We start from the raw sequence: 25,039 nt of genomic DNA, 5'->3' as shown, positions 1-25,039 counted from the left end.
GCTTCTAGGAAAATCTTTGAATGCAGATTGCGGCCCCTAGATGTGTCACAGAGATTGTGGGAGCATTTTACCCATTGCTGGCTGTCTGAAGACCAAAGAAAAGAAAATAAGTACTGAAAGAATATTGCTTATAGCAGCTTTAACATGGTTTTCTGGCTCCACTGAGAAATGTCCAATACATTTTCCACATAGAGATTTAAAAAAACATATCAATTATTTTAAGCCTATAAAGAATCCAGCCACCCAGGATCCTGGTTTCATCATGACCAGAAAACGTTTGATTCTCAAAAAATAAATTATATATATTATATATATATAACGAATGGCCGATTTTTCCAGTGGAACCAGAAAAGCACATTTGCACCACTGCCATGCCCTGTTGTCGTTGCACATGAGGAGCGCAGCAGTGTAGTACACCCCACAGATCCAAGCCAGAACGTACCCGCTGTGTCACTCCCCATAAATAAAAGCCTTTAAATTAGGCTCTTCTGTCAAGCTGGGTTGGGACTATAAGCAACACAAAAAAGGAAGAAAAGCTGTCCTGACTTGGCGTGCCACAGTCAGTTACACTGGAGATCAATATCGTATACTGCTGAATTTTAAACTGCGAGTATACTGTTGAGGCCTGTGTGTGTGTGTGTGTGTGTGTGTGTGTGTGTGTGTGTGTGTGTGTGTGTGTGTGTGTGTGTGTGTGTGTGTGTGTGTGTGTGTGTGTGTGTGTGTGTGTGTGTGTGTGTGTGTGTGTGTGTGTGTGTGTGTGTGTGTGTGTGTGTGTGTGTGTGTGTGTGTGTGTGTGTGTGTGCGTGCGCATAACAGAGTGCAGACAGTGTAGCTTATAGTCCAGTGGGTCCCAAACTTTTGAGGTCGAGACCCAAAAGAGAAAGAAGACGTTTTCCCCGCGGGACCCAAACTAGTGAAAATAGCTGAAAATGTAGGAACTGTAAAAAGAAAGGGACCTACAGTACTGTATACTAATCTGTTTTGGAACCGGTGGCCTAGTCCAGTGTATAGCCTGACGTATGCTTGGTGTGCATGTCGTCCGGTCGCAACTAAGTATAAATCAGGCTTATGTGTGTGTGTGCGTGTGTGCGCGTGCGTGCGGGGAGTTGGATCGGGAGGGAGTGTGTGTGTCCTCTACTGTATCTCTGAAGGTTTGTGATAATTAATATGTGTGGTGGGCTTGATGAATGGGGACAGGTTGAGGGTTCCATCATTTCATCCCAGACAGGCCGACTCTCCCTGAAGCAGGCGGGCTCCATGACCTGTCCAACACCTCCTGGAAACACGCCCCCCATGCACCCCCGCTCGCTGGCTTTCATACATGGGATTTAAGGGAGTCAAATTAATCCAGAGTGTTCGTTTTAACTCTGGTTTGACGGGGAAATGGACCTGTAACGGGTCTCTCCGAGTCAAACGAACACCCAGGATTTGTGTGTATACCCTTGAAATTGTGTGCTGTGTCTGCGTGCGTGCATGTGTGTGTGTGTGTGTGTGTGTGTGTACGCCCACACGCGTATAATTGCGTTTGCGTGTTCATGTATATAGTTTGAGCATATTCGCAACTACCCCAGACACAAACATGTTTATGCAAATGCATTTCGCTATACTGTATACGTATGCACGTGTCCCTCCTCGCATATACCGTTGAATAACACATACAACTGTGTATTATTACATACTGTACAGTAGTTAGCGTGAGCGTATGCGCGACGTGCACACTCTATAGTGTAGTGTAGTGTATAGTGTGTGTCTCTCAGAGGGTAATTACTCTTTGTCAGCTGTAGGAGGAGTGTGATTAATGAGGTGGCGGTCAGTAAAGGCCGTGAGCGCGGATGTCCTGGTTGGGTTCCTGGACTATACAGTTACTGATATGAGCGCGCCGTTCATAACTCTTCACCCTTATACCTGAGCAACATTCATATTCCCCCTCTTGACAGCAGCCCCCAACCCCCCTCCCCCACCCCTGCACACACTTTAATACAGGGGAGTGGGCAACGTTGACGATGGTGAGAGGCCCACTATTATTTCCACACTCACTCCAGAGGGGCCACAAATGCATATTAGCCTATTATCTACAAGCTCTAAAAACGCGTCGCACTGCGTCGTGTTTTGAGCTTGTAGATCGGCTAATTTTGCTATATTTGAATTGAAATCCTGAATATATATATATATATACTTTATATATATATTTTTTTAATATATTTTTGAATTGGAATCCTGAAAAGTAATATTTTTATTTAATTTCAAATGCATTTAGTTATTTCGTCGGCTAAAATGGGGGGGAACATTTTTCGATGATGTCCCACCAGAAAATAACATTGTGGCCTGTGGAGCGATGCGAACGGTTTTTATATCAATAATCTCCATATTTTTTATCAATCTCCGTCTTGAGAGCTGGGCGTTACTAATACTTGATTGAACGGAGAACTCCGTCCTTGTCGCTCAGGGTGTTAATGACCTTAAAGCACGAGTGTAATTGCAATTATACAACAGTTACCCTTAAAACTAAGATAATTACTCATTTTGTATGCCAAATACGACCACAAATGTCCCAAGAAACTCGCTAGCCTAGCCACCAAGTCTGCCAAATGGGTACCTGGCGCCAACAGAATACGACGATACATAGCCTCATCCATCATATCGGCTCACACAGCCTTTGTTGATACAGTATATTGTATATATTGATTAATATCACTGACACCTGGGCAGTCATTGTTGCTTCGGTTACCGGGGACTACAACAATTTGTTTATTACATACCCCTAGGGGTTAAAGATGAAGTGAATTTTCACGGCACTCCATCTTTAAAATAGCATTTAATCAACGCAGCAAGCGGCCGTGTTTCACGTGCTGCTACAGTATGTGCCTTCTGCAGCCAGGGCAGTGGGCACGCTAGAAGTTTAGTTTGCATGCACAGATTGGTCAGCTACGCGCAATTTGGAATCCCACCAAAGCTCCAGGATCCCACTGTCGTTCCAGGTTCCAGGACCTGCCTTACCATGTGTCTGATTGGCTCCCGGGCAGTCATAGTTTTACTGACTTATAGGTTTCTGATTTAAGGACTTCAGTGTTTTGTACCGTACAATTGTATGTATATAAGTACAGAACAAAGAATGTTCTTTTTCGCCATCTTTGTCAAGGTTAAGGTTAGGTTTAGGTATAGTTTTACTGAGGTTAGGTTTAGGGTAAAGCTTAGGTTTAGGCATATAGTTGCAAAAACGAGAACTGTAGATCACAGAAAATATACCGGCCAATCACAGCAGGGTTTTCCTGGAGCTGCGGTGGGATTCCAAATAACTCGTCAGCTTCAGCCGTATCAGCCGCCACTCCGGGGTTTGATAACAGTTATCAGCCCCATGGGGCTGATATCTGTGCTTTTTTTTTTACATCTCCTCTCACCGTGCAGGGCAAATAAAGGCTGGGAAAGTGATCAAACGGAAAAGTGCAACAGAGCCCTACATTAAAGTGCCAGGGATGGTTTCAGTAGCGCCCAAGGCTCTATCGACAACCCCCCCGTTATACCTTACCTTCCTCACGAGTGAGTGGACTCATGAGTGGACAATAACAGGCCAATTGCTCTGGGCTTCGGGGAGTGCTTTGGGGAGTGGCGTTCATTTCATGAAAGCTCCCCGGCTGGCATGGCATGGGCTGGGCTGTGCGAGGATGGAGGAAGACACCCCCATTCCTCTCAAAGAGGCAAGCGAAGGGGAGGAGAGGTTTAATTTAGCGGATGGTGGCACAGGGGGGGCCTCTGGGGGTTGTCACGTTCGGGCACATGCACTCTCACAGGCGTGTGCACACACGTCTGCAATGCATGCACACACACAGCAAACACACAGGTACTTCATAGACGTACTCACGTATGAACGCACACACTCTGTATGTGCATAGTACACACACACAAGCGCATGCCATAGACGCTCAGCACCTTCGCCTAGTGGATTGGGCCTGCGAAAGAAAGGGCATGATCCTTTGTCCTCTAAACATCCGGACGGCAAGCATGCTGCTACAGTTTGGGACCTCTCTGTGACGTTTGGAAATGAAATGACATGTAGTAGACGAGGGGGTTGGGGGCTGTTCGTCTACCGCTCACATAAAAAAAAACCTTCTTCTTGACCTTGACGCCACGCCTGTTCTGTTCTGTTCTTGTGAATTTTAATTAACGTGCGTTAGAAGAATAGACCAAGTGTGTTTGACAAAGTATTGTGGCACATATTATACTGTGGTAATTGTTTCCAAGGTCAGAAGCATCTCTGTTAAGATTCAGCTTTGGAATATTATGTTTATTACTGTATTAGTAGTAGTACAATATTTTTGTTGCTTTCAATGTGAGTTCTATTCATGTAACTGTTGAAACATCTTTTGATGGTGATATGCTGGATTTGACCTTGTCAAGATTACAAAGAAAGTATGCTACATGATTGAAAGACTTAATGAAGATTAAGATCAGATGAGTTCAACTTAAAAAAGTAAAATAAACCATGTTTGCCCACACACACGCATGCACGCACGCACGAGCACACACACACACACACACACACACACACACACACACACACACACACACACACACACACACACTACACAAACAAACAAAACTAAATGCAAAAGAAAAACATTTATGTACCAATGCCTCCTCAGGGGCGACTGATATCGCACAACATTGACGGCAGCATGATAATGGTATTCAGGGAATCATTCAACCAAATAAACCATGTTTCAGAATAGAGAATGAAACATTGAAACCTGCATTGCAAGTCAAGTCTTGTACAATGCACCACCTCGTTGTTTTTCTTTTAAGTTAATACGCGTCGTGCATCCAGTATGCAGTCATAAGCAGAAACCGAACCCGATGTGTTCTCGCTTTCTGTTTTTAACTTGGCCCGCAAGGGAACAGATTAAGTCAGTGCAGACACAAGAGTATAGGAGAATGTTTTGCGTGCTGTGAGAGTATTTTGTAAATAGTTGAAACATTAAAAGAAAATCAAGACATTCACATTCAGCATGGCATGCTTAAAACTGCCTCCAGTTATAAAACACACAAATACCCATGAGCAAGTGTTTTTAACAAGCACCTAATTCAAGACATGTCAGTTCATTTCCCTTCCCATTCCACTTCCATTTTAGGCATTTAGATCATTTGGACCCACAGCAAATACAAAGGTAGAATTAGTTCATAATTCATATTTGTTTAGATGCAAAACCTTACAAGTTAGCAGCACTCGGAAGGAAAGCAACAGTGAAAGCAACAGCACTTAGGCAATAGATGTAACACATAAATGTACGGGCATACAGCAGAATCCCACAGAATCAGGTCGGAAATTGTTTTCCTTCCCATTTTACAAGAGCAGAAAATGATAGGTGGCTTGTCTTTGAGTGCACAAAGTGGATTAGAACTTGAATCATCGGCATGACTATTGTTGTACAGAGGAGACATTTCCAGCAGCGTCAGACTGGGTAATTGGAAACACTGTGTGCGTTCTATTTTCAGAAACAGAAATAAATCTGAGCAATTACTTTCCTGTGGGCTTTCTCTGGTTTGTGTATAGTCTTTTTCGATCATTATGGCCATATGATGCGCCTTGCTGTTATTTTATTTCACTCAGCACGAAATGGCCCCCGTTGGCCTAAATATTTACCCAGGAGAATTGGCTCGATTTTACATTTAACCATGCCGTTTCATTTACAGTACATGCAAGAGAGCTACATAAGTTCCTTGCACAATAGTCTCACGTTGCTAGCTAATTTTCAAATGCTTCCGGTCATGAGGAAGCTCTGATCATGAGTAAAATATAAAGTGGAAGTGAACCATCGCCCCACTTCTATTTCGTCTATACAGTCACGCAAATGTATCCTAATCAAAATCATCTAACCATATATAGTATGCTGCTTAGCAGAAAAAAACACACCTGTGTGAACTGTTGCAACTCCCCCCCTCCCCCCCTCTCTCTCCCCCAACTTTTAACTTGAACAATGGGCTGTCTGGAGGTGTGAAGGAGCCGGAGGGGAAGAAAACTGAATATTTAGGAAAAGTCATGGAATGAGAGCTTCACAGGCAAAGATAATCAACTTTAAACTTCAAAACGGGTCAGAAAGACCTCACAGTGTTAGTGTTATTCAGGATGATCTGCTCTGAGGTGTTGCACAGGGATGGCTTTCATTGGCTCTCAGAGTGTGATGTCACTGCGACCATTTAACAGGTCCGTCTGTTTTCTTTCCCCACCCAGCATTACAAAGACACCAGCCTGCTGATATTAAGCATATGTATTTATTTCTCTTTCATAGATTTCCTTTGATCACACTGATATAGGAATTTTCTTTGATCTGTTTTCTTTGAATGATTACACATCTTGAGGAGCTGTCAAAGGGGGAATTAATGCAGACAGGCACATTAGTGTGCAGATATGCCAGGGTTCGTTTAATGCAATGTGGATAAATAAGGTTTCTGTGACATGATGTGACTCCGCTTGCCTCATAGTGAGAAAAGCTATTCATTTCTGTCATCTGAAGAAGAAGAAACAGAACAAATCTCCTGATCATAATTATATTCTCAGTCTGACATATTATAGTGGCAGTTTGAGTCTGGGCACAGTTTATCTACTCAAAAACTGTCATAAAAGTCATATGAATGAACACATTCATGCTGACCAAATATTTCTCAAGTAGGTACGGTAGATCAGCATAGTAGCCGTAGTATGTGTTTCTTTAAAGATGGAGTGCCATGATTTTTAACTTCCTTAAGAGTAGCTTACTGGCTGGCTGGCTGGCTGGCTGGCTGGCTGGCGGGCTGGCTGCCTGTGTCTGAGCACGGAAATTGCATTTGGTTGGTTGTCAAAAGCAAGTGTCACTGTTACAGGGTAATGTACAAATACTCAAGTAATGTACAAATACCTCAAAATTGTACTCAAGTACAGTACGCAAGTAAATGTGCTTATAGTTACTTTCCGCCACTGCATGTTGACCAGTCTGGCCGGCCTGCAATCTATACAGTCTGACACCTCTGCCTTCCTCCCCGGACTTTAGTCGTCCTTTCCTCCCCAAATGCCAGACTAATAGTGCCCACATACCCCTGTGACTGCTGCCCTGTGACAACAGCATGTTAGGAACACATACCCCTGTGACTGCTGCCCTGTGACAACAGCATGTTAGGAATGCAGTGGACAGTGGTCACAAAAACACAATGCAACACATGGTCAGCTTGTAGAGCGGAACGGCTATTTTCGGCATGATGCGACGGGAGTATAAATTAACCCATTTTGACCAGTCGTTATTCGATTTTTCAAAAATAGCAGACCTACAAGCTCGTAGCGCGACACTCGCGCGCTATGAGCTTGTAGATCTGCTATTTTTCAATAGCTAAATTATAACATAATGTATGTAACACCAAAAGGGGTTCCCGCTCAAAATGATTTAAGCATAACAAAAGCAAATATGGACATTCATTTCAGGCAATACGATTGCCATGTGATTGGACAGTTCTGCAATGAGGTCAGAGAAACAATTAAGCGTGGTTTTTAAGGGGCACGATGGGGGTATATGTGAAGTGGGAGGGGATTGGTCAACTGATGACGCGTGGTTGTGAGGGAGAGAAAAAAGAGCCAGCTGTTAAATGGCCAGTCGTAATAGAAGCATGACAGTTATACTACCGGAAGGCTCTTTGGATTTATTTTGTATTTGTTTTATAATTTTTAAATTCATCAATGTGATGATGTTTGGCTTCATTCCTAATGGTTAGACTAGAGAGACTCTTCTTTATTTTGAGAAATTGGTGTTTAAATCGACGTCATGGAACAAAATATTCTGTGGGTCTTGAGAACGCTGGCAGTGGCTGCAGTCTGTTACTCTGTTCTAGAGAAACTCTCGCAGTGGCCGCAGTCTGTTACTCTGTTCTAGAGAAACTCTCGCAGTGGCTGCAGTCTGTTACTCTGTTCTAGAGAAACTCTGTCTGTTACTCTGTCTCAGTCTGTTGCTCTGTTCTAGAGAAACTCTGTCTGTTACTCTGTCTGTTACTCTGTCTCAATCTGTTGCTCTGTTCTAGAGAAACTCTGGCAGTGGCTGCAGTCTGTTACTCTGTTCTAGAGAAACTCTGGCAGTGGCTGCAGTCTGTTGCTCTGTTCTAGAGAAACTCTGTCAGTGGCTGCAGTCTGTTACTCTGTTCTAGAGAAACTCTGGCAGTGGCTGCAGTCTGTTACTCTGTTCTAGTGAAACTCTGGCAGTGGCTGCAGTCTGTTACTCTGTTCTAGTGAAACTCTGGCAGTGGCTGCAGTCTGTTACTCTGTTCTAGTGAAACTCTGGCAGCGGTAAATGCTTTCGCTGCAGCATCCCAGCATGGGATAAATACACTCCTAAAGGGATCATTTAAAGGCATTTTTATACTTCTATATTTTGAGGCCAGCTTAATTGCTGCTAAGCTGAAACGTTTTTGACCACACCGTAGAAATGTGAGGAGAACTATTACCCTCGTTTATTGTGGGGCGTTAGAACGGTCTGTCGGTACACAACCATAAGATTTGTATTCCTATATAGCAGTATAGTATTGACACTAAATAAAGTAAGAAATATGAGTACTTTTTCCAACACTGACACAATAGAGCAGTCCCGCCCCCCTCGAGAGACCCGGAAAATAATTGTGTTTGTTGTCATGATTTGTCACGACAAGAGTTGGCTTTGTACGACGCTTATAAGGTCTTTAAATAAATACGTTTTGAAACGTCTATGGGAAAAATGCATTGGGAACTATTTCTTGGGCCTGGCTTCGTCATGAAAGGGGACGGGACTGCGACGCTCTATTCATTGAACAGCTGATATTTAGAAAATAACAAAAACAATGTCACTTTTATCTTCCATCAGAGTACCGCATCAACCCAGTGATACTGTATTCACACTTCAGACTAGCACAGCATAAACTTAACTATTCACAGACAATTGTTCAGCTAAATCTATCCTATCAGCTCTCTCAGGAGTGTGTTGTGCGTGCGTGCGTGCAATGCAGTGCATGCGTGCAGCCGCGCATGTGTGTGTGCGACTGTGCGTGCGTGCGCGCCTGCGTATGCGGGATCAATGATATGATAACGATAAAACCGGGAGTGAGCATGAGCTAAAGAATAGACTGTAAAAGTCCATGAGGAGTAGGAGTGACGGACGGACGGACGGACGGACGGACGGACGCGTGCAGATAGATAGGGCAGAGAGGTTGCCTATTATAACAGCAATGATTCACAGGCTGTAATGTCCTCTCTATACCAAGGTGAATAACATCTGGTCAGATCCTTCAGTGAAACAGACCAGCTCTCCCTATACTGTGACTCTCTTTCATTGTCAACACACACACACACACACACACACACACACACACACACACACACACACTATCTCTCTGTCACCACCGCATCCACCATCCGCCCACAGAGGGCTTATTATCACCCTTTACTTGGAGGTGGAGTAAAAAGAATGTGTTTATTTATAGATCAGGACTGTGTGCCTTAATTGTGTTCTGTCAGTACAAAAGAAATGGCAGGCTATTATTATCGTAACTCGAAACTCTGCAACCTGCAATTAAATCTGTGGTTTAAAATAAACAATTTATGTTAGTGTGCGCTACCTCTGAACTAGTTATAGGGAGCAGGAGGTGAGAGAAGGAAGCAAGGAGGATAATGAAAGAGATGGAGGGAAGCTGTGCGTGCGTGTGTGAGGTGTGGGTGGGGGGGTTCTGGGTGGTGTATGCTCGCTCACGATAAGGATCACTGCTTCATTATTGATGATAGTGAATGGCGGAGGGCTTGGGCAGATCGGCACCGCGTTTCGGCCATGTCTGGCTGTCATGTAACATTAATTGACACGGCCCTTGTGGTGACACAGGCACCCATCCATCTGGGGCTCCCGTTTCACTTTGGTCCCATCATTTATTTATGGGACACACACTCGGCTGAGCGTTCATTGAAGTGGTTGAACCCCCTGTTCTGCAGCAGCCTGCAAAGTTTTGACTATACTACTGTTGGTCGCTGTGTTGCAGTGTTGTTTTTGGCAGCAAATTTAGATTTTAGTTTTAGTCATAGTCTCTTGAATAGTTTTCATTTAGTTTTAGTCACATTTTAGTCACCTGGAATGTTTTAGTGTTAGTCTAGTTGTAGTCGACAAAATATCATGAGATTGTAGTCAACTAAATCTACAGTTGATTTAGTCGACTAACATGTATTTTGTCAGGCCTTGATGCCGTCGTAATGACTGTTTATATGCTGAAAATAGCCGATCTACAAGTTCGTAGATCTGCTATTTTCAGCATGCAACCAAGTGTAAAATGACTTATACTGGATCTCTGCTCCACTAGTCCCTGTTGACGAAATCGTCAGTATATTTAGTCTTAGTTTTAGTCATCATAGCTTAGTTTTCATGTAGTTTCCATTTAGTTTTCGTCAGTGAAAAAAGGTAGTCGACGAACATTTTTCGTCTTAGTTTTAGTCGACGAAAACAACACCCCTCTCGCCGACAGCATGTGGGTATAACTTCGCGTCACCAGGCTTTCCACCTCGGAGGACAGCCCACTTCTGTGTTACTAATTTGCCCTGTGATCCGGTCGGGATCGGATGATATCGTTACGTCATGTTGTAGTCATTGTTTTGTAGTCTTATCAGGCTGGAACCCTCAATCTGGAAACGCCTTTCCCTCAATCCGGAAGAATAACAATAAAAGCGTGACTCGTTCTCTTAGCTTTTATTGGGAAAAATAGACACAATGCCTATTTGCTCAGAAACATTATGACAGGCGGCGGTGGCTCAGGGGTAGAGTGGCTGGATGGCAACCGCAAGGTTGTGTAGGACAAAAATACTGATTTGCTCAAACACATTATGACAAATTGACACAATATGAACACAATTCTCCATACATTGTCAATTGGAAGTTATTAAGTTCAAGTTAATCTTTGTGTAGAACAAACTCAGAGACAGAGAGAGAGGACACAGCGCTCTGAAACTCAGAGACAGAGAGAGGACACACAGCGCTGACTGCATCCACTTAACACTCATTCCTTGCCAAGAATTTTTACTCGACTGCCAATCTACTGCCATAATTGACATCCATGTATTTTTTATTCACTTAAGTATAGTCACAGAATATTCATCTTCACTATACGATCGCACAGCACCGGATGGTTGGTAATGAGAGAGCCGGCCTGTTCGTTGTGTGTTCGTGAAAAAACGTCCATGTAATTCATAGTTAGAGCCCATTACAAGATTGAATGGTCTCTCAGGGTGAAATTGGAACGACACACAAACAACAAATCGGGGTATTTTGTTTTAATTTCGCTGTCATTTTGGGGTACCCAGCCCCCCCAAAAGAGAGAGGCAGGTAGGCAGACAGACTAGTTGCTGAATGGATGCAACCACTAGTAGCAATAAAGAAAGAGTAAAGCCACTAATAGTGCACCAATGCAGCAACATATTGGGGGTATTTTATTTTAATTTTGGTGTAATTTTGAGGTACCCAGCCCAGACAGACAGACAGACCGCTGTGCATGCGTGGCAGGCTTTAGGGCTTTCCACAGCTACCCCACAACACAGCATCACTCATGTCTGCAGTGCAGACAGCAGAGCAGAAGCTCTCAATGTTTAACCATAATAATAAAGATACAATAACTAAACATAATTTTTACTTGAATTGGATTGCAATACTTAACAATTTCAAATCATATTCAAAATGTCGGAAGAAAATATTTGAGTAAAAACGTTCCCTCTGAAAGAATATATATTCAAAGATTTGCGTCTTTTGTATTTTAAAAAAATAGCAGACCTACAAGCTCTGCTATTTTCCAATAGCTAAAAGTATAACATTATGTTTAAAACACCAAAAGGGGTCCAGAATGGGTTAAGAGCGAGCGCCCTCACAGTAACACAGTTTAAAACGTACACTGTCCAGTGTACGTCATTTGTTAGGATTAGCCTTTGAAAAATGCAAATGTAAATGTAATGCAAATGTCATTGGCAGAGAATGAAAAACTTCACGACATGATCCACCATCTTCATGGGTCCAATTTGATGGACATGTCTATTACCTTATGTTATTTAGATAGACATACACAGTAGCCTACTGTTTGCTTGACCACAAATGTTAAGAATGATATTTAAAGGAGAATTCCATGCCAGAAGGCTTTCTTACCTTTATTTGTAGTTGTTACATCCCCACCAAAGAGGTCCAGGTGTGCAAAAGTGCATTATTATTTCCCCTAAAATAAGCCCTCAATGGGGGTGGTTTTTTGTGATAATTCGCTTATTTCCATCAAAATAAGTAGTAAAGTGTGCCGCTTGGGATACTATTTACATTATGAAGAGAGAATATATAAAAAAATCTAATTTTTTAGCGATGGAAATAAGCGAATTATACTCAATTCAATGCAATTCATTGAGGGCTTATGGTAGGGGAAATAGCCAATAATGCAAAATAACAACTGGACCTCTTCATGCCGTTTACTCTGATAATGCACTTTTAAGTGCAATATCAATTTACAGTAGGCATTTAACAGTCACGTCTGCCAAATGTCCCAGATTGTATATTGTACACTTATATTGTAATCTTCAGAAGACTTGCACGCTATACAGACAATTACCACACATGCCTGCGTTCATGACATTTAATAGCCCTTTTTGCGGGCGGAGATTACATATTATAGGCCTACACAATAACGTAGGAGTGATGTACTGTAATTGTACTGTATGTCTGCATTAGCACTATAGCCTTTATCCCATTCTGACCGGGAACCCATTTCGGTGTTAGCATCATGTTATGCTTTAGCTATTGAAAAATAGCAGATCTACAAGCTCATAGCGCGCCACCGAGTGGCGCGCTACGAGCTTGTAGGTCTGCTATTTTTGAAAAATCGAAGAACGACTGACATTTTTAGAATCTGATCTCAGGTCAGAATGGGTTCATCAGACCAGTGTGTGTCCAGTGGAAACCTCGTATGAATCTGATCTCAGGTCAGAATGGGTTATATATACTGTTGGCCTCCAAGCAGCAGGAAGCTCAATACCTTCCTGGAGGGCAGTTCAAGGGTATTTGTTGGTGAGGAGGACTGGTTCTTTTGCCTTCAAGCTTCCTCCTTGCTTATCCATGCAATATGCTGTATAATTGCACTGTTGGCTCACTTAACTGTAGGAGCTCTGTGGTAACTGTGGGTCCGTTGGCGCTTTGACGATCTGGACTTTTGTCGGCAATTTGGGGATTGGAACGTGTGACCATATGTGCTCATTAATCTAACCGATTTTCTGCTTCTGACAAGGCGAAGGCAGGAGTTTTTGAGAACTTAAAACGAATACAAAGGTGCCTGGCTGGATTCATGCCATGCAAATTCCCAAACAAAAGCTCATATTTTTGCCAGCGCACTGTTTTAACCCATTTTGGGCGGGAACCCCTTTTGGTGTTAGCATTATGTTATGATTTAGCTATTGAAAAATAGCAGATCTACAAGATCATAGCGTGCCACAGAGTGGCGCGCTACAAGCTTGTAGGTCTGCATTTTCTTTTTAATCGAAGAACGACTGACATAGAAACATAGCTTTTTCAGAAAACTGTCAGGATGTAGAAGACATTTTTAGAATCTGATCTCAGGTCAAACTGTTTTAATTGAGCAGAATGGGTGTGCTGAGGCAGCAGCATCCGATCACACTGTCTGGTGCGGGAAGCAAATTGGTCATGCAAAACCAGCCCCTCTTCAACAAACCAATTAATTATTTATGGGCTTCAGTGGAGCAGAGAAAGTTAATTTATTGTTATCATTAGAGGCGCGTTCTGTTTGGGTCCATACGAGAGAGAGAGAGAGCCGGGCTACAATTACAGGCTCATAAGATAAGGCAGAACGTTACACCGTGGCTGCCGTATTTTCTCCCACTTCAAAGATAGCCTACTCCCAAAACTTCACAACAGATGAACTTTGGAAAGTGCATTTGGCTGTTTACGGAAAATGAAAGCCTAGATGCTGACGCTATACAATACAGGGCACGGGTATGTGGAGAAACCATGGGGCAGAATTCAATTTGTGATATCTTTCCACCAAATCTTGTGGCACAGGGTTTAAGTCTGGGGTTATTTACTTAAAGCATGCAGTCTTGAAATTGCCTGAGATCATGGTACTGCATCTGAGCACCCACCCACCTGCCCACACACACACACACGCGCGCGCGCGCACACACACACACACACACACACACGCACACACACACACACACACGCACACACACACACTTCCTCCACTTGTATGAACTTTAGAATGCATCCAAAATAATGACTGTTTGGGTTGTCTGTGTGTGGCAAGACAGACAACAACAGAAAAAGAATAGTATAGAAAAATATATATCACTGTTCTGTATCATGCCTTGAATTTGGAATGCGTCTCTGGACACATTATTGTCTCAATACCTACGCATCGCCAACGCCCATATATTTGAACTGACGTCTGAAGATGATTTGTGTGACCATGAGTAATAAAGTGAAATACGATTAGTTTTTTTATTACACCTCCACAGTTGTAAACATTCCCTCCTCCACCAGAAGTCATGCACTTAAACAAAGAGACATTATTATGCCACGGGGACGCAAAGTAGAACATCCAGCATTGTTTACGATTCAGCCTTTGATTATCTGACACCGCCGCATATCGGCTGGTTAGCGAGAAGCGGTATAAAGGTGAGGCGATGACGCGGATGCGCGTGCACTCGATAGCTCTTTATAAGAGCAGTGCTGCTTTATGACGCTTGCGCTAATTGCTGGCTTGATTAGTGGGGTGTCTGTGTCCTCTCCCCACCCTATAGGCTATACTTCCTCTGGTTGTGCTGTGAACGGAGCCTAGCTGTCTGCAGACAGGGGGGGGGGGGGGGGGGTATGAGCACGAAAACAGCATGGTTGTTTTTCATCACCTGTGCGCAACCTAACGCACACACAAACACACACACGCACGTATTAACTGTATATAATGATGCTTACAGTACAGTACAGTACAGTACAGTGACAGTACAGTAGAGGGTACAGTAGAGGTGTTGCGGGTTGTCTGCTTCGGCAGAATACTCTTCTCTTGGAAATGTATCTAGGGCAGAAGTGCATTACTTACTGTAATGTTTTGTAATAATAATCCAAATCTAACTATAGTAACTAAAGTTTTCAAATAATTGTAGTGGAGTAAAAGCACAATATTTGCCTCTGAGATAGTGCAGTATAGAAGGAAAAGTATCGAAAAATGGAAATACTCTGGTAAAGTAAAGGTATACCTCAAAATTGTACTTAAGTACAGTACTTAAGTAAATATACTTAGTTACTTTCTATACTTTGGTGATGGTGTTCAGTGCACCGTTTGGAGGAAGACACAATGCCATAATCGACTTCCCACTTTTTTCCGCCCCTGTCAGCCCTTTCCTACATGGGTGCAATAAAGATAAATTAACTTAAGAGGCAATCAAATGAACCCCCCCCCCCTCCCCCCATCCTCCAGGAAAGTGATGTGTTCCTAAAGCGTGAATTCTGTTTGTGTCCGAGCATAGGCATGGTAACGCCCTGCCTGCCTGTGATTGGCCTACCGACACTGTCCTCCGAGGTGGATCAGTAGACCAATCACAGGCAGGCAGGGCGTTACCATGCCTCAGCCATGCCTATGCTCGGACACAAACTGAATTAACGCGTTCCTAAATGAGGTGAAAGTGTGTGTGTGTGTGTGTGTGTGTGTGTGTGTGTGTGTGTGTGTGTGTGTGTGTGTGTGTGTGTGTGTGTGTGTGTGTGTGTGTGTGTGTGTGTGTGTGTGTGTGTGTGTGTGTGTGTGTGTGTGTGTGTGCGTGCGTAGTCACACCTATGTGTATGTGCCCACTTCTTTCAAATTATTGCACCAAAGGTATTCTGAAACTTGACATTTGATGACGTTCCTCATAGAGTCTGAGGCCTTTGAAGTAAAATTCAAGCCTCCTTTTCCATCTGACCTGAATCTCTGTGTCCTTGAGGTTGTGCAGACAACAGGAATTAGAAAAGTGAGATGACTGTGGGAAGAAGTGCTTTGACGCTGGGCTCAAGCCCCATCGCTTTCTCGTGCTTAGAGCCATGAGTTGTTTTGCGTACGTGGATTTGCATGCATTTCAAGTTTCATTTGCATTGCTTTGCATGAGCTTTGGAGGAGATCTCACTCTCTCAGTTTGTTTTTCCTCTCTCCATTTCCCCCACCCCTACCTCTTTCTCCTTGTCTCTGTAAATCTGACTGCCATCATCTCTTTTGCACACAAACAATGCTTGCGTTTTCTGTAGGTGTGTATCTATCCACCCCCCTCTCCCTCCCTCCCTATCTCTCGTGCTCTCTTGCCATCTTCTTCTCACACATACTGTAATAGGCTACTATAAATGTGTGTTTTTTTCTGAGCGTAGATCTTCACCAGGCCGGGTTGCCTATATACCTACGGTATAGGGCTGTGTCTGACATGGGCAGCCGTAAGGGCACAAGGAAGCTATGGGGGGGACCATTCGATTCCAATTTGGGTATGATTGGATATTGCATGCATGAGATATGGTGTTCTTTGTAACTGTAAGAAACAGGCCCTGCCCAAAATGTTGTGAAGGCATTATAGGCAATCAAATAATACCCTGTTTAGCACTTGATGCACTAACATGTATGCGAAAAAATGATGTGCCTGCAACAAATAGTGACATTGTTTGCATTTGTGGTACCGCCTTGGATTTTGTGCTAAATGGTTTGTGTGATAGTTTTTCTTTATTTTTTATTTTTAATAATGATTTTGCAACCCATTTTTTCACCCAGTGTCAATTATCTAATGTAATCATGAGGAGTCCAAGCTGCTTCTTTTCACATGACAGGGGAGAGTTACCCTGGCCAGACGTAGCGTGTGGAAGAAACACGTTATTCCGACCAAAATGGTTTTTATTGCACGACCTATACAGTTCAGAGAGCTACAGTATGGCCCAAAATGTGAAGCGACCTGTTATACTGTAGGTTGCTAAGTTGGCAACACTGGACTGGACACAGGGCGGTTTAAATACACAAAGACTAACTAGACACAGGTGCAACATAACTACAAACAACATATCATTGGCTGAGACTAAACAGGACTCAGGTGGAGAAGACTAGTAATCACAGGGAGGTGAGACAACACAGGAAACAGTGCCTGAGATTAGCTGCTCACAGACACACAGCCACACAGGACACAAGGACATTCCGGCCTGGCGGAGATAACAAATTACAAATGTGCAAACTGTGAGGCATATGCATCAAATCAAATAGTTGCACATACAGTATTCCTTTCCTTGATCTCTCTTTTTGTGTCCCATATCCGTCTCTTTCTCACTCGTTGTGCGTGATGTAGCCGCTGGATAGGCATCTGGGCAGGAAGCCATGCATGTCCATCTGCTCTATCTGTCAGTAAGTAGCAGTGGTGGAAAAAGTACTCAATTGTTTTACTTAAGTAAAAGTACCAATACTGCAATTTAGAACTACTTCGTTACAAGTAAAAGTACGGAATTGAAAATGTATTTGAGTAAAAGTGCAAAAGTATCAGCATCAAAATGTACTTAAAGCTGCTATAAGCAATAATATTATGTCTACATTTTTTCTTTTTCTTTTTCTTTTTTTTGGGGTATTCAGACAGCCAGCAATGGGTAGAACGCTCCCTAGATGTGTCTCTGTGACACATCTAGGGGCCACAATCTGCATTCAAAGATGTTCCTAGAAGCTTTGTCATTGGTCGAAAAGAAACTCGGTCGCAATGACTAACCAACCAGGAAGCAGACAGGCAAATCGACTTCTAGGAAAATCTTTGAATTCAGATTGACATATTATTGCTTATAGCAGCTTTAAAGTACTAAAAGTAAAAGTACTCATGTTGCAGGCCTTATATAGAGCCGTAAAAATCTTCTCTTATGGGGGTCCTTGGCATATATTTTCTAATGGGGGTCCGCGGGCTAATGGGTATCATTTTGGGGGTCCTTGACATGAAAAAGTTTGGGAACCACGAATGTAGACCGCTTCTGTGCTGGCTCGAGGAGCTACTGATGGAGCTGCTGAGGGAACTGCTGATGTCGCAGCGTGCAGAAGTTGTGTGCCAGTGGCTCTAGACGTTGCCCTGGAGCATATAGCACAGATTAACTTGTTTTTAATGATCAACTCGGCGATCTTCAAGTCTTATTAGCTCCTTGCTGTTTACTGCAAAGATCTGGAATAAATGCTACATTTGGTATCATAGCAATGGGTTTTCCTGTGAATGCCTTAGAGTAGAACACTCGATGCTACACAAGATCTCTGGACTTTGCAACTCTGAGGGCCTGCGGTGGTTTGTGCTAAGTAAGTAAAGCACAGTTTCTCCCACAGGGCAAGTAAAGACTGCGGACATTGGGGAGAGTGGCCAATGCAGCAGGGAGCAGGCTTTAGTTGTGATTCAGGATCAGGACAATGGATAAATTGGGCAGCACTGAGAGGAGATTCTTTGTCCGCCCTGTGTTTTCCCTGTTAGCTGCATCCCTAGAGTGTTCCTGTGCTTCTTCTGTACGATAAGCCCTGTGTCTTGTTAGAGACGGTGGATTTAATACAGGTCACATCTGTCTGTCTGGCTCCAGGCAAGACCTGTATCTGTCCGTCTGTCTGTCTGTCGAAAGAAAGAAAGAAAGAAAGAAAGAAAGAAAGAAAGAAAGAAACAAAGAGAGAAAGAGAGAAAATAAATAATGAATGTATCTTTCTGTCCAAATGCATCTCTGGACTCTACCGATATGATGTATAATTTCTCTGATGAGTGCGGCAATTTCTCTGTGCGTTTCTGAGTGGCTTGCAGAGCCATGGGGTTCATTTGTCTGAGTGCAGAGGATAATGAAGGCTGTAGCAAGACCTCTTTACAGTCCCTGGGAAGGTTTGACTTGAATGTAACTGCCTGCGGGGGTGTAATCTCCACACTCGCTCTGTGTACTGTTTGTTATGAAAAGAGCAACAAGGTTATTCTGGACAGCGTCGGCTCAACTTACTGTACTGTTGTTTTCTACTCTACATGTGTATTTGTGTGTTCAAAACCAGCTGCAGACTGGACACGAGCTGGTGTTATGATAAGCAGGCAGGTTAAGATGAGAGGCTTGGAGGGTTTCATGGAGGGTCCATAATTCGCTCAGAGCAGTGACGTAGCCGCCTTCGAAAAGGTCTCTTTCAACCTGTCAGAAAGAGGAGAAAAATATCCATCCACCATTGAAATGATAGAAGAAAAAAATCGGCCTAGCAGTCCAAGCACCTACAGTAGGCTGGTAATCCAGCGTGTCGGGGATTGGAGTCCCGATCCCAACGACCTCTGCTGCGTGTCTTGCTGTCTTCCCCCCATCTCTCTCCCTGTTTCCTGGGCGTGATTTCTTTCTACGTCCGAGCATAGACATGGTAACGCCCCGCCTGCCTCTGATTGGCCTACCGACACTGCCCGTCTTGCCCGTCCTCCGAGATGCAAGGGTAGGCTACTCCGTGGTGGGAAATAATACAAGTACAAGAGAATGGCAACACGCGACAGTAACTTGTAACTTTAATTTTTGTAGAATTGTTTATTGAGTGGATCCCCATTAGCTGACGCCGTGGCGACAGCTAATCTTCCTGGGGTCCATATAAAATACATACAAAAAAATACATACGGTAATTACAAATACATTCAACAGTTAAATACATGAAAATACATAATTACAATATATTCTATAAAGTTAAATGCAACGTAATGAAAATAACATTATGGTCATGAGGTCAGCTGTAGCAAGTGTTCCTTTAAAGCATATTTGAAAGATAATTTATGTTGCGTTATGTTAATGTGAGGTGGTAACATAAATGATATTGATCGATACAGTTTAAGGAGGTTCGTTTTTGGAGCAGGGAGTGATAAATGACCGAGGCTTGCAATTCTGGTGTTATGATTATGTCTGTCACTTGATTTTAATAACTGTTTGAAAAAGTAATCTGGTGTTTGATTAGAAATTGTGTTTCTAACAAACATGAGAACACTGCAATGGAGTTTGTTTTTGACAGATAACCAGGACAGGCGTTTATGCATATATTCAATATTTGTGCGAGTAGAACAATGAAGTGCCAGTCTAGCAGCTCGGTTCTGAACAAGTTGTAGTTTGTTCAGGTCTGCTTGAGTCGCCGCTGACCATACAACAGGACAATAATAAAGGTGACAAAACACCAATGACTGTATCACTTGACCCATGACTGAGGATGTCAAGTATGTGGAGCACTTCCTGACCATGGCTACACCTCTACCCATCTTAGTTACAATGCCATCAATATGGTCCGACCATGACCAGAAGAGCTCCCGGATCATACAGACTTTTGAAACGGAGACCAGCCTTTCCTCAGAGGTGGTGGAAAGCCTGGTGAGGCGAGGTTACATGCTGGATAGTCTGCCACAAGGTTTTCTTTTTGAAGATAAGCAAGCATGGAATGGGACCGAGGTTACTCCGTGGTGGGAAATAAATAAATATCTTTTTAGTATTAGTTTACTATAATTAGATTAATACACGATAATCAACACTAACACTTTAATTTAGAACACAGCCAAATCAAATCATACTTGTTCAATCAATTATTCAATCAAAGCAAACTGCACAAACAATATTAGTTTGCCTCTTCTACAAGAATTACTGGCAGTTACTGTCGCGTGTTGCCATTCTCTTGTACTTGTATTATTTCCCACCACGGCGTAGCCTTGCATCTCGGAGGACAGGCAAGACGGGCAGTGTCGGTAGGCCAATCAGAGACAGGTGGGGCGATGCCATGTCTATGCTCGGACGTAGAAAGAAATCACGCGTTTCGTGGGAAAAAAGCTGCAAAACAATATCTTTAAAAAAAGGAAAAGGTTTGGGATTTATCAAGGCCCGGGTCATGGAAAAAATATTTTGATATGCATTGTTTTTGGCTATTGATTTAGTTAATAAAAAGCATTTTCTAAAACATGTATAACATTACCCGAAATATGTAACACAAGTAGTTTTTTTGCCAAACAGGCTGCATGATTGTGTTCCGGATGTGACAAAACAAAAAAAACAGATCTACACGCTCAGAATGTGCTACAACGTGATCCTGTGCCTTGGGATAGGTGGTGTAGCAAAATATTTGGCCTGAAATTTGGAATAGAATTATACCATTCTATGCTTTATTATTTTTGCTACGCGTCTTTGAGCATTACAAATATAGGAGTAAAATACTCATTATTGCACTGATTGATAGTAGGCCTGGAAATTGGGTTAAATATTTTGGAAAGGTTTTGGAAATGGATTGGTAAAACTGTGTGGGAACCCTGCTTGTAGTAGTTTTCCTTCTCCACGCGGTCAGTTAGCTGCACTGTGTTTGTCTCTTGACTTTGACCGACAGCAGAAACTTAACTTTTTTCCTTTCCGTTCTGCATGCCAGGTCCAGTTTAGCGTGTCAGAATACCAAGCCTTTCTCTCTTCTCTCTCTACTTAGCTTTCTCTCTGGGCGTTCGGACTCCCAAGGTGAGTCAGGCGTCGCCGCTGCTCGTCACTGTTCCTATTGAGACGTGAGCTGACACGCAGCGCTGCTGAGTGGCCGGCGGTTAATGGCCCTGTCGAGATTTGTCGCAGAAAATACTTATCTCCTGAACAGTGCAATCACTTTAGAGCAAGGTTATAGTGTTTGTGGAGGGAGGGCCACCAACCGACAAGTCAGATGAACATCACGTGTGGCCACAGGCCATGCTGGTGCTCTATAGCTGCTCCAAACCCAGTAGATAAAGTGGGAAATGGACATTGACTGCTAAAAGAGAAAAGATCAAATGTTATTATTAAGCATGATTAATGTCGACCATGTCAAACTCCTTGATTCTGACAGACATTTCAGGTCTATCTCTTTTATGCATTCAAATCCATCTGTTTTTTTCACCCCTTCTGTTTCAAGGAAGAATTCCTGGCAGCTCAGACGGAAAAGGACATCTTTGCCCATCTGGGTCTGGACTACATCGAGGCTTGGCATCGCAACGCCTAGGACTGCTGCTCCTCCCTGGGTAGATCATTCCACACATTGTACATCATCATGTAACCCATCTGCTACCCCTTTTATTCTGCCACTCTCTCTCTCTGTTGTCACTGTGTATGTATTTATGTATGTACGCTGTTGTTGCTTTGATTATACGCGCTGGCACGGGGAGTCGTGATTCTGCCTATTCAGCTTCCTCTGTTAAAAAAAAGGCAGGTAAAAAGGGATGTGTGTATGTGTGTGTGTTTGCAATTTGCAGCTCGCTCGTCTCGAGCGCCATAATCTCGGTATACAGAACACAAAGGCAAATCAGCCCTCTGGAATTGCTTGCTGGTGCCTAGCAAGGGAGAGAGTGAAGTGTCAGAGAGATGCAAAAGAGAGAAGGAAATACAAGAAGACAGTTAGTGTGTCAGAGGTTGGTGCAAGGGAAAGAAAAAAAAGACTAAAAAGACTAAACTACTGTGAGAGAGGAGGGAAGGGGGGGGAAGTATAGGGGAAGTGGCGAGAGAAGACAAGAGGAGAGACACGAACAGCGAGGAGCAAGAAGAGAGGAGGGGAGCTTTGTCGAGCAAAATGTTGTAATCACCCTCCTCCTGGCAGCACAGTGCTCGGCATGACGCTGAGCCAGGTCCCCTGGGAGTGCAGAGGCGAAGTAATGAGCTTCGGATGGTGGATTGTTCAGCGTCGCCATTTAGCCCCCTTTTAAACCCACGTCCACTGGAGAGCGTTTAGCCGGCGCATGCCACCATCCACCAGAGCTGTAGTAGTCCTGTTTTTTCGAGGACCGGGTGAATCCTAGTATCCTACCCCCAGATGCCTTCGCGAAATTAAAAAAAAGCAAACCAACTGCACTGTGCAGTATGCAAGAAGGAAGTCCAAGGTAAACCGGGCCTGTGGATAGATTTGTACAGGCGGTGTGTGGCAATGTCTGCCGTGCACGATGAAATAATCATCTCATCGATTTGCTCCATGTTTCATTTATCAGTATTGTTTGAACAATTGATCAAGGATCTAGGCCTTATCCCTGATTTGTGTGGATGCACGCATGGTGTCGTGCACCGAAAATCGCAGATCTACAAGCTCACAATGCATCGCGTTGCGAACTTGTAGATTTGTGTGTGTGTGTGTGTGTGTGTGTGTGTGTGTGTCTGTGTCTGTGTGTGTGTGTGTGTGTGTGTGTGTGTGTGTGTGTGTAAGAGAGAGAGAGAGAGAGAGAGAGAGAGAGAGAGAGACACCGGTGTGCAACTAAGTATAAATCACTCTTCAGTGACTCATTTGGCTCACATGACATGACATGACCTGCCCATGCAGCTGTCCACGACCTCACGCCCTAGCCCATTTTCCCATGTTGCTTTGCGCTGTTCCATCATCCCACGGTGTCTCAACAGGAGCAGAGACAGATGACCAGAGCAAGACACCTTACTGAATCACCCTATTTAAAGATGTTTAAGTAGAGCAGTCCCGCTCTTTAAGGACTCGACCCCGAGCGCATCTTTCCTTGTTCTCCCTCTCTGTCTCTGTCTTCATACTCTCGCTCTCTCTCTGTCAGCCATTCTATCATAGAGAGAGAGAAAAATGCTTTCGTGTATTTGGATCTGTTGCAACCAGTTCTATGGCGAGATGCCGCCCTTGGGTCCAGTGGCGTGCACAGACATTTAGAGGGGCAAGTGCTCAAGTGAAAAACGGCACCTTGTCTAGCGTGTGGAACCGGCCGGTTGCCTTAATAGTGTGAGATTTATAGATTTTGGGGCCTACATAATATTATTAGAAGCTTTTTATCAAGAATTGATCAATGTCACCATGGTCCACATACTGTACAGTGTACACTGTTTTTGAGTGGTGCAACCACTCCAAGGAACAGCAATGTCCGTGTTGGTTAACCTATGTGACTACCTACAGTCCTACAGTATGTATGTGACGTTAATGAGCACCAGTATGACTAAGTACCAGTAGGGGCGCTGTTGTGCCAGAAACAGAGAGAGAGAGACAGTGCTGCACTGTTGCCTGCTAATGAGAGAGAGAGAGAGGAGGGGGGGGGAGAGAGAGAGAGGGGAGTTGCACCACTCAGTTCACACGGGTGTGATTTTCCCCCCCAAATGGGCACATTGCACGCCACTGCTTGGGTCCCCGGTCTGGTAAACCGGAAACGGGCGTTTTAGTAAATAGAGAAGGCCTCTCAAGAAAAGAATGATCTGACCTCAGTATATTCACACACTTAATGTTGTCCTTTTCCTTCTTTCACATAATGAATACTTCACCATGCAAAATAATCCAAGCTGTTGGGCTCTGCAGTGCTGACAATGGTTTATTTTATTTTATTGGGTCAGCAGTTCGCCATGTAACAGTAAACTCCAAGTGCATAACAATTAAACAATTAATTATAAATATAACATAGTTTATGACCAATGAATGGGACAGAGTTTGAACTTAACCCATTCTGGGCGGGAACCCTTTTTGGTGTTTTAAGCATTATGTTATACTTTAGCTATTGAAAAATAGCAGATCTACAAGCTCGTAGCTCGAGCTTGTAGGTCTGTTATTTTTTTTTAATTGTGAAAATGTGGCGCAAATCTTTGTCCCTGGAACAACATATTTTCAGATGGGGGTCGGCGGCCAATTACATATAAGTTTGGGGGTCCTTGACATGAAAATGTTTGAGAACCACTGACATAGAAACATGAGTTTTTCAGAAAACTGTCAGGATTTAGAAGACATTTGTAGAATCTTCCTCAGGAATAGTGTGACAGGGAATGGGTGCAGTGCACTGTCACACTATTCCCTGTCACACTATTCCTGAGGAAGATCCCAGTGATCGAAACGTTGCATCAATAAACCAGTGGAGCCGAGTTTTTCCTACCAGTGTTGAGGACTCTTCCTCTTCCTTGTACTGCCATTTTGTCCAGCACCATGGGCTAGAGTGATGCTCTATTACCTTTGGTACTTCACTTTCAAACATGATGTTTGGGGTCATTTTAACACCATCACATTTGAATAATATGCACAGAACTCCAGCAGGACCTCGCCCTCCCTCCAAAACTAATTATAAAGTATAGCGAATTGC

At 43.4% G+C, this 25,039-nt stretch overlaps 1 protein-coding gene across 1 annotated transcript in view; it reads left to right on the top strand.

Moving 5' to 3' along the window:
• dntt (deoxynucleotidyltransferase, terminal) overlaps window positions 1-21,987 on the top strand; it is a gene marked incomplete at its 3' end in the record, with an annotated part of 105,160 nt that extends 83,173 nt beyond the window's left edge. Inside the window, exon 11 of the mRNA XM_080782162.1 lies at window positions 21,901-21,987. Within this exon, the coding sequence (XP_080638288.1) occupies window positions 21,901-21,987 (87 nt within the window). The remainder of the gene's footprint in view (window positions 1-21,900) is intronic.
• Window positions 21,988-25,039: the final 3,052 nt, after the last annotated feature.

This window comes from Protomyctophum bolini (genome assembly GCF_963924005.1).
Source record: "Protomyctophum bolini genome assembly, chromosome: 14".
NCBI classification, from domain to species: domain Eukaryota; kingdom Metazoa; phylum Chordata; class Actinopteri; order Myctophiformes; family Myctophidae; genus Protomyctophum; species Protomyctophum bolini.
This window is presented reverse-complemented; position numbering and strand designations above follow the sequence as displayed.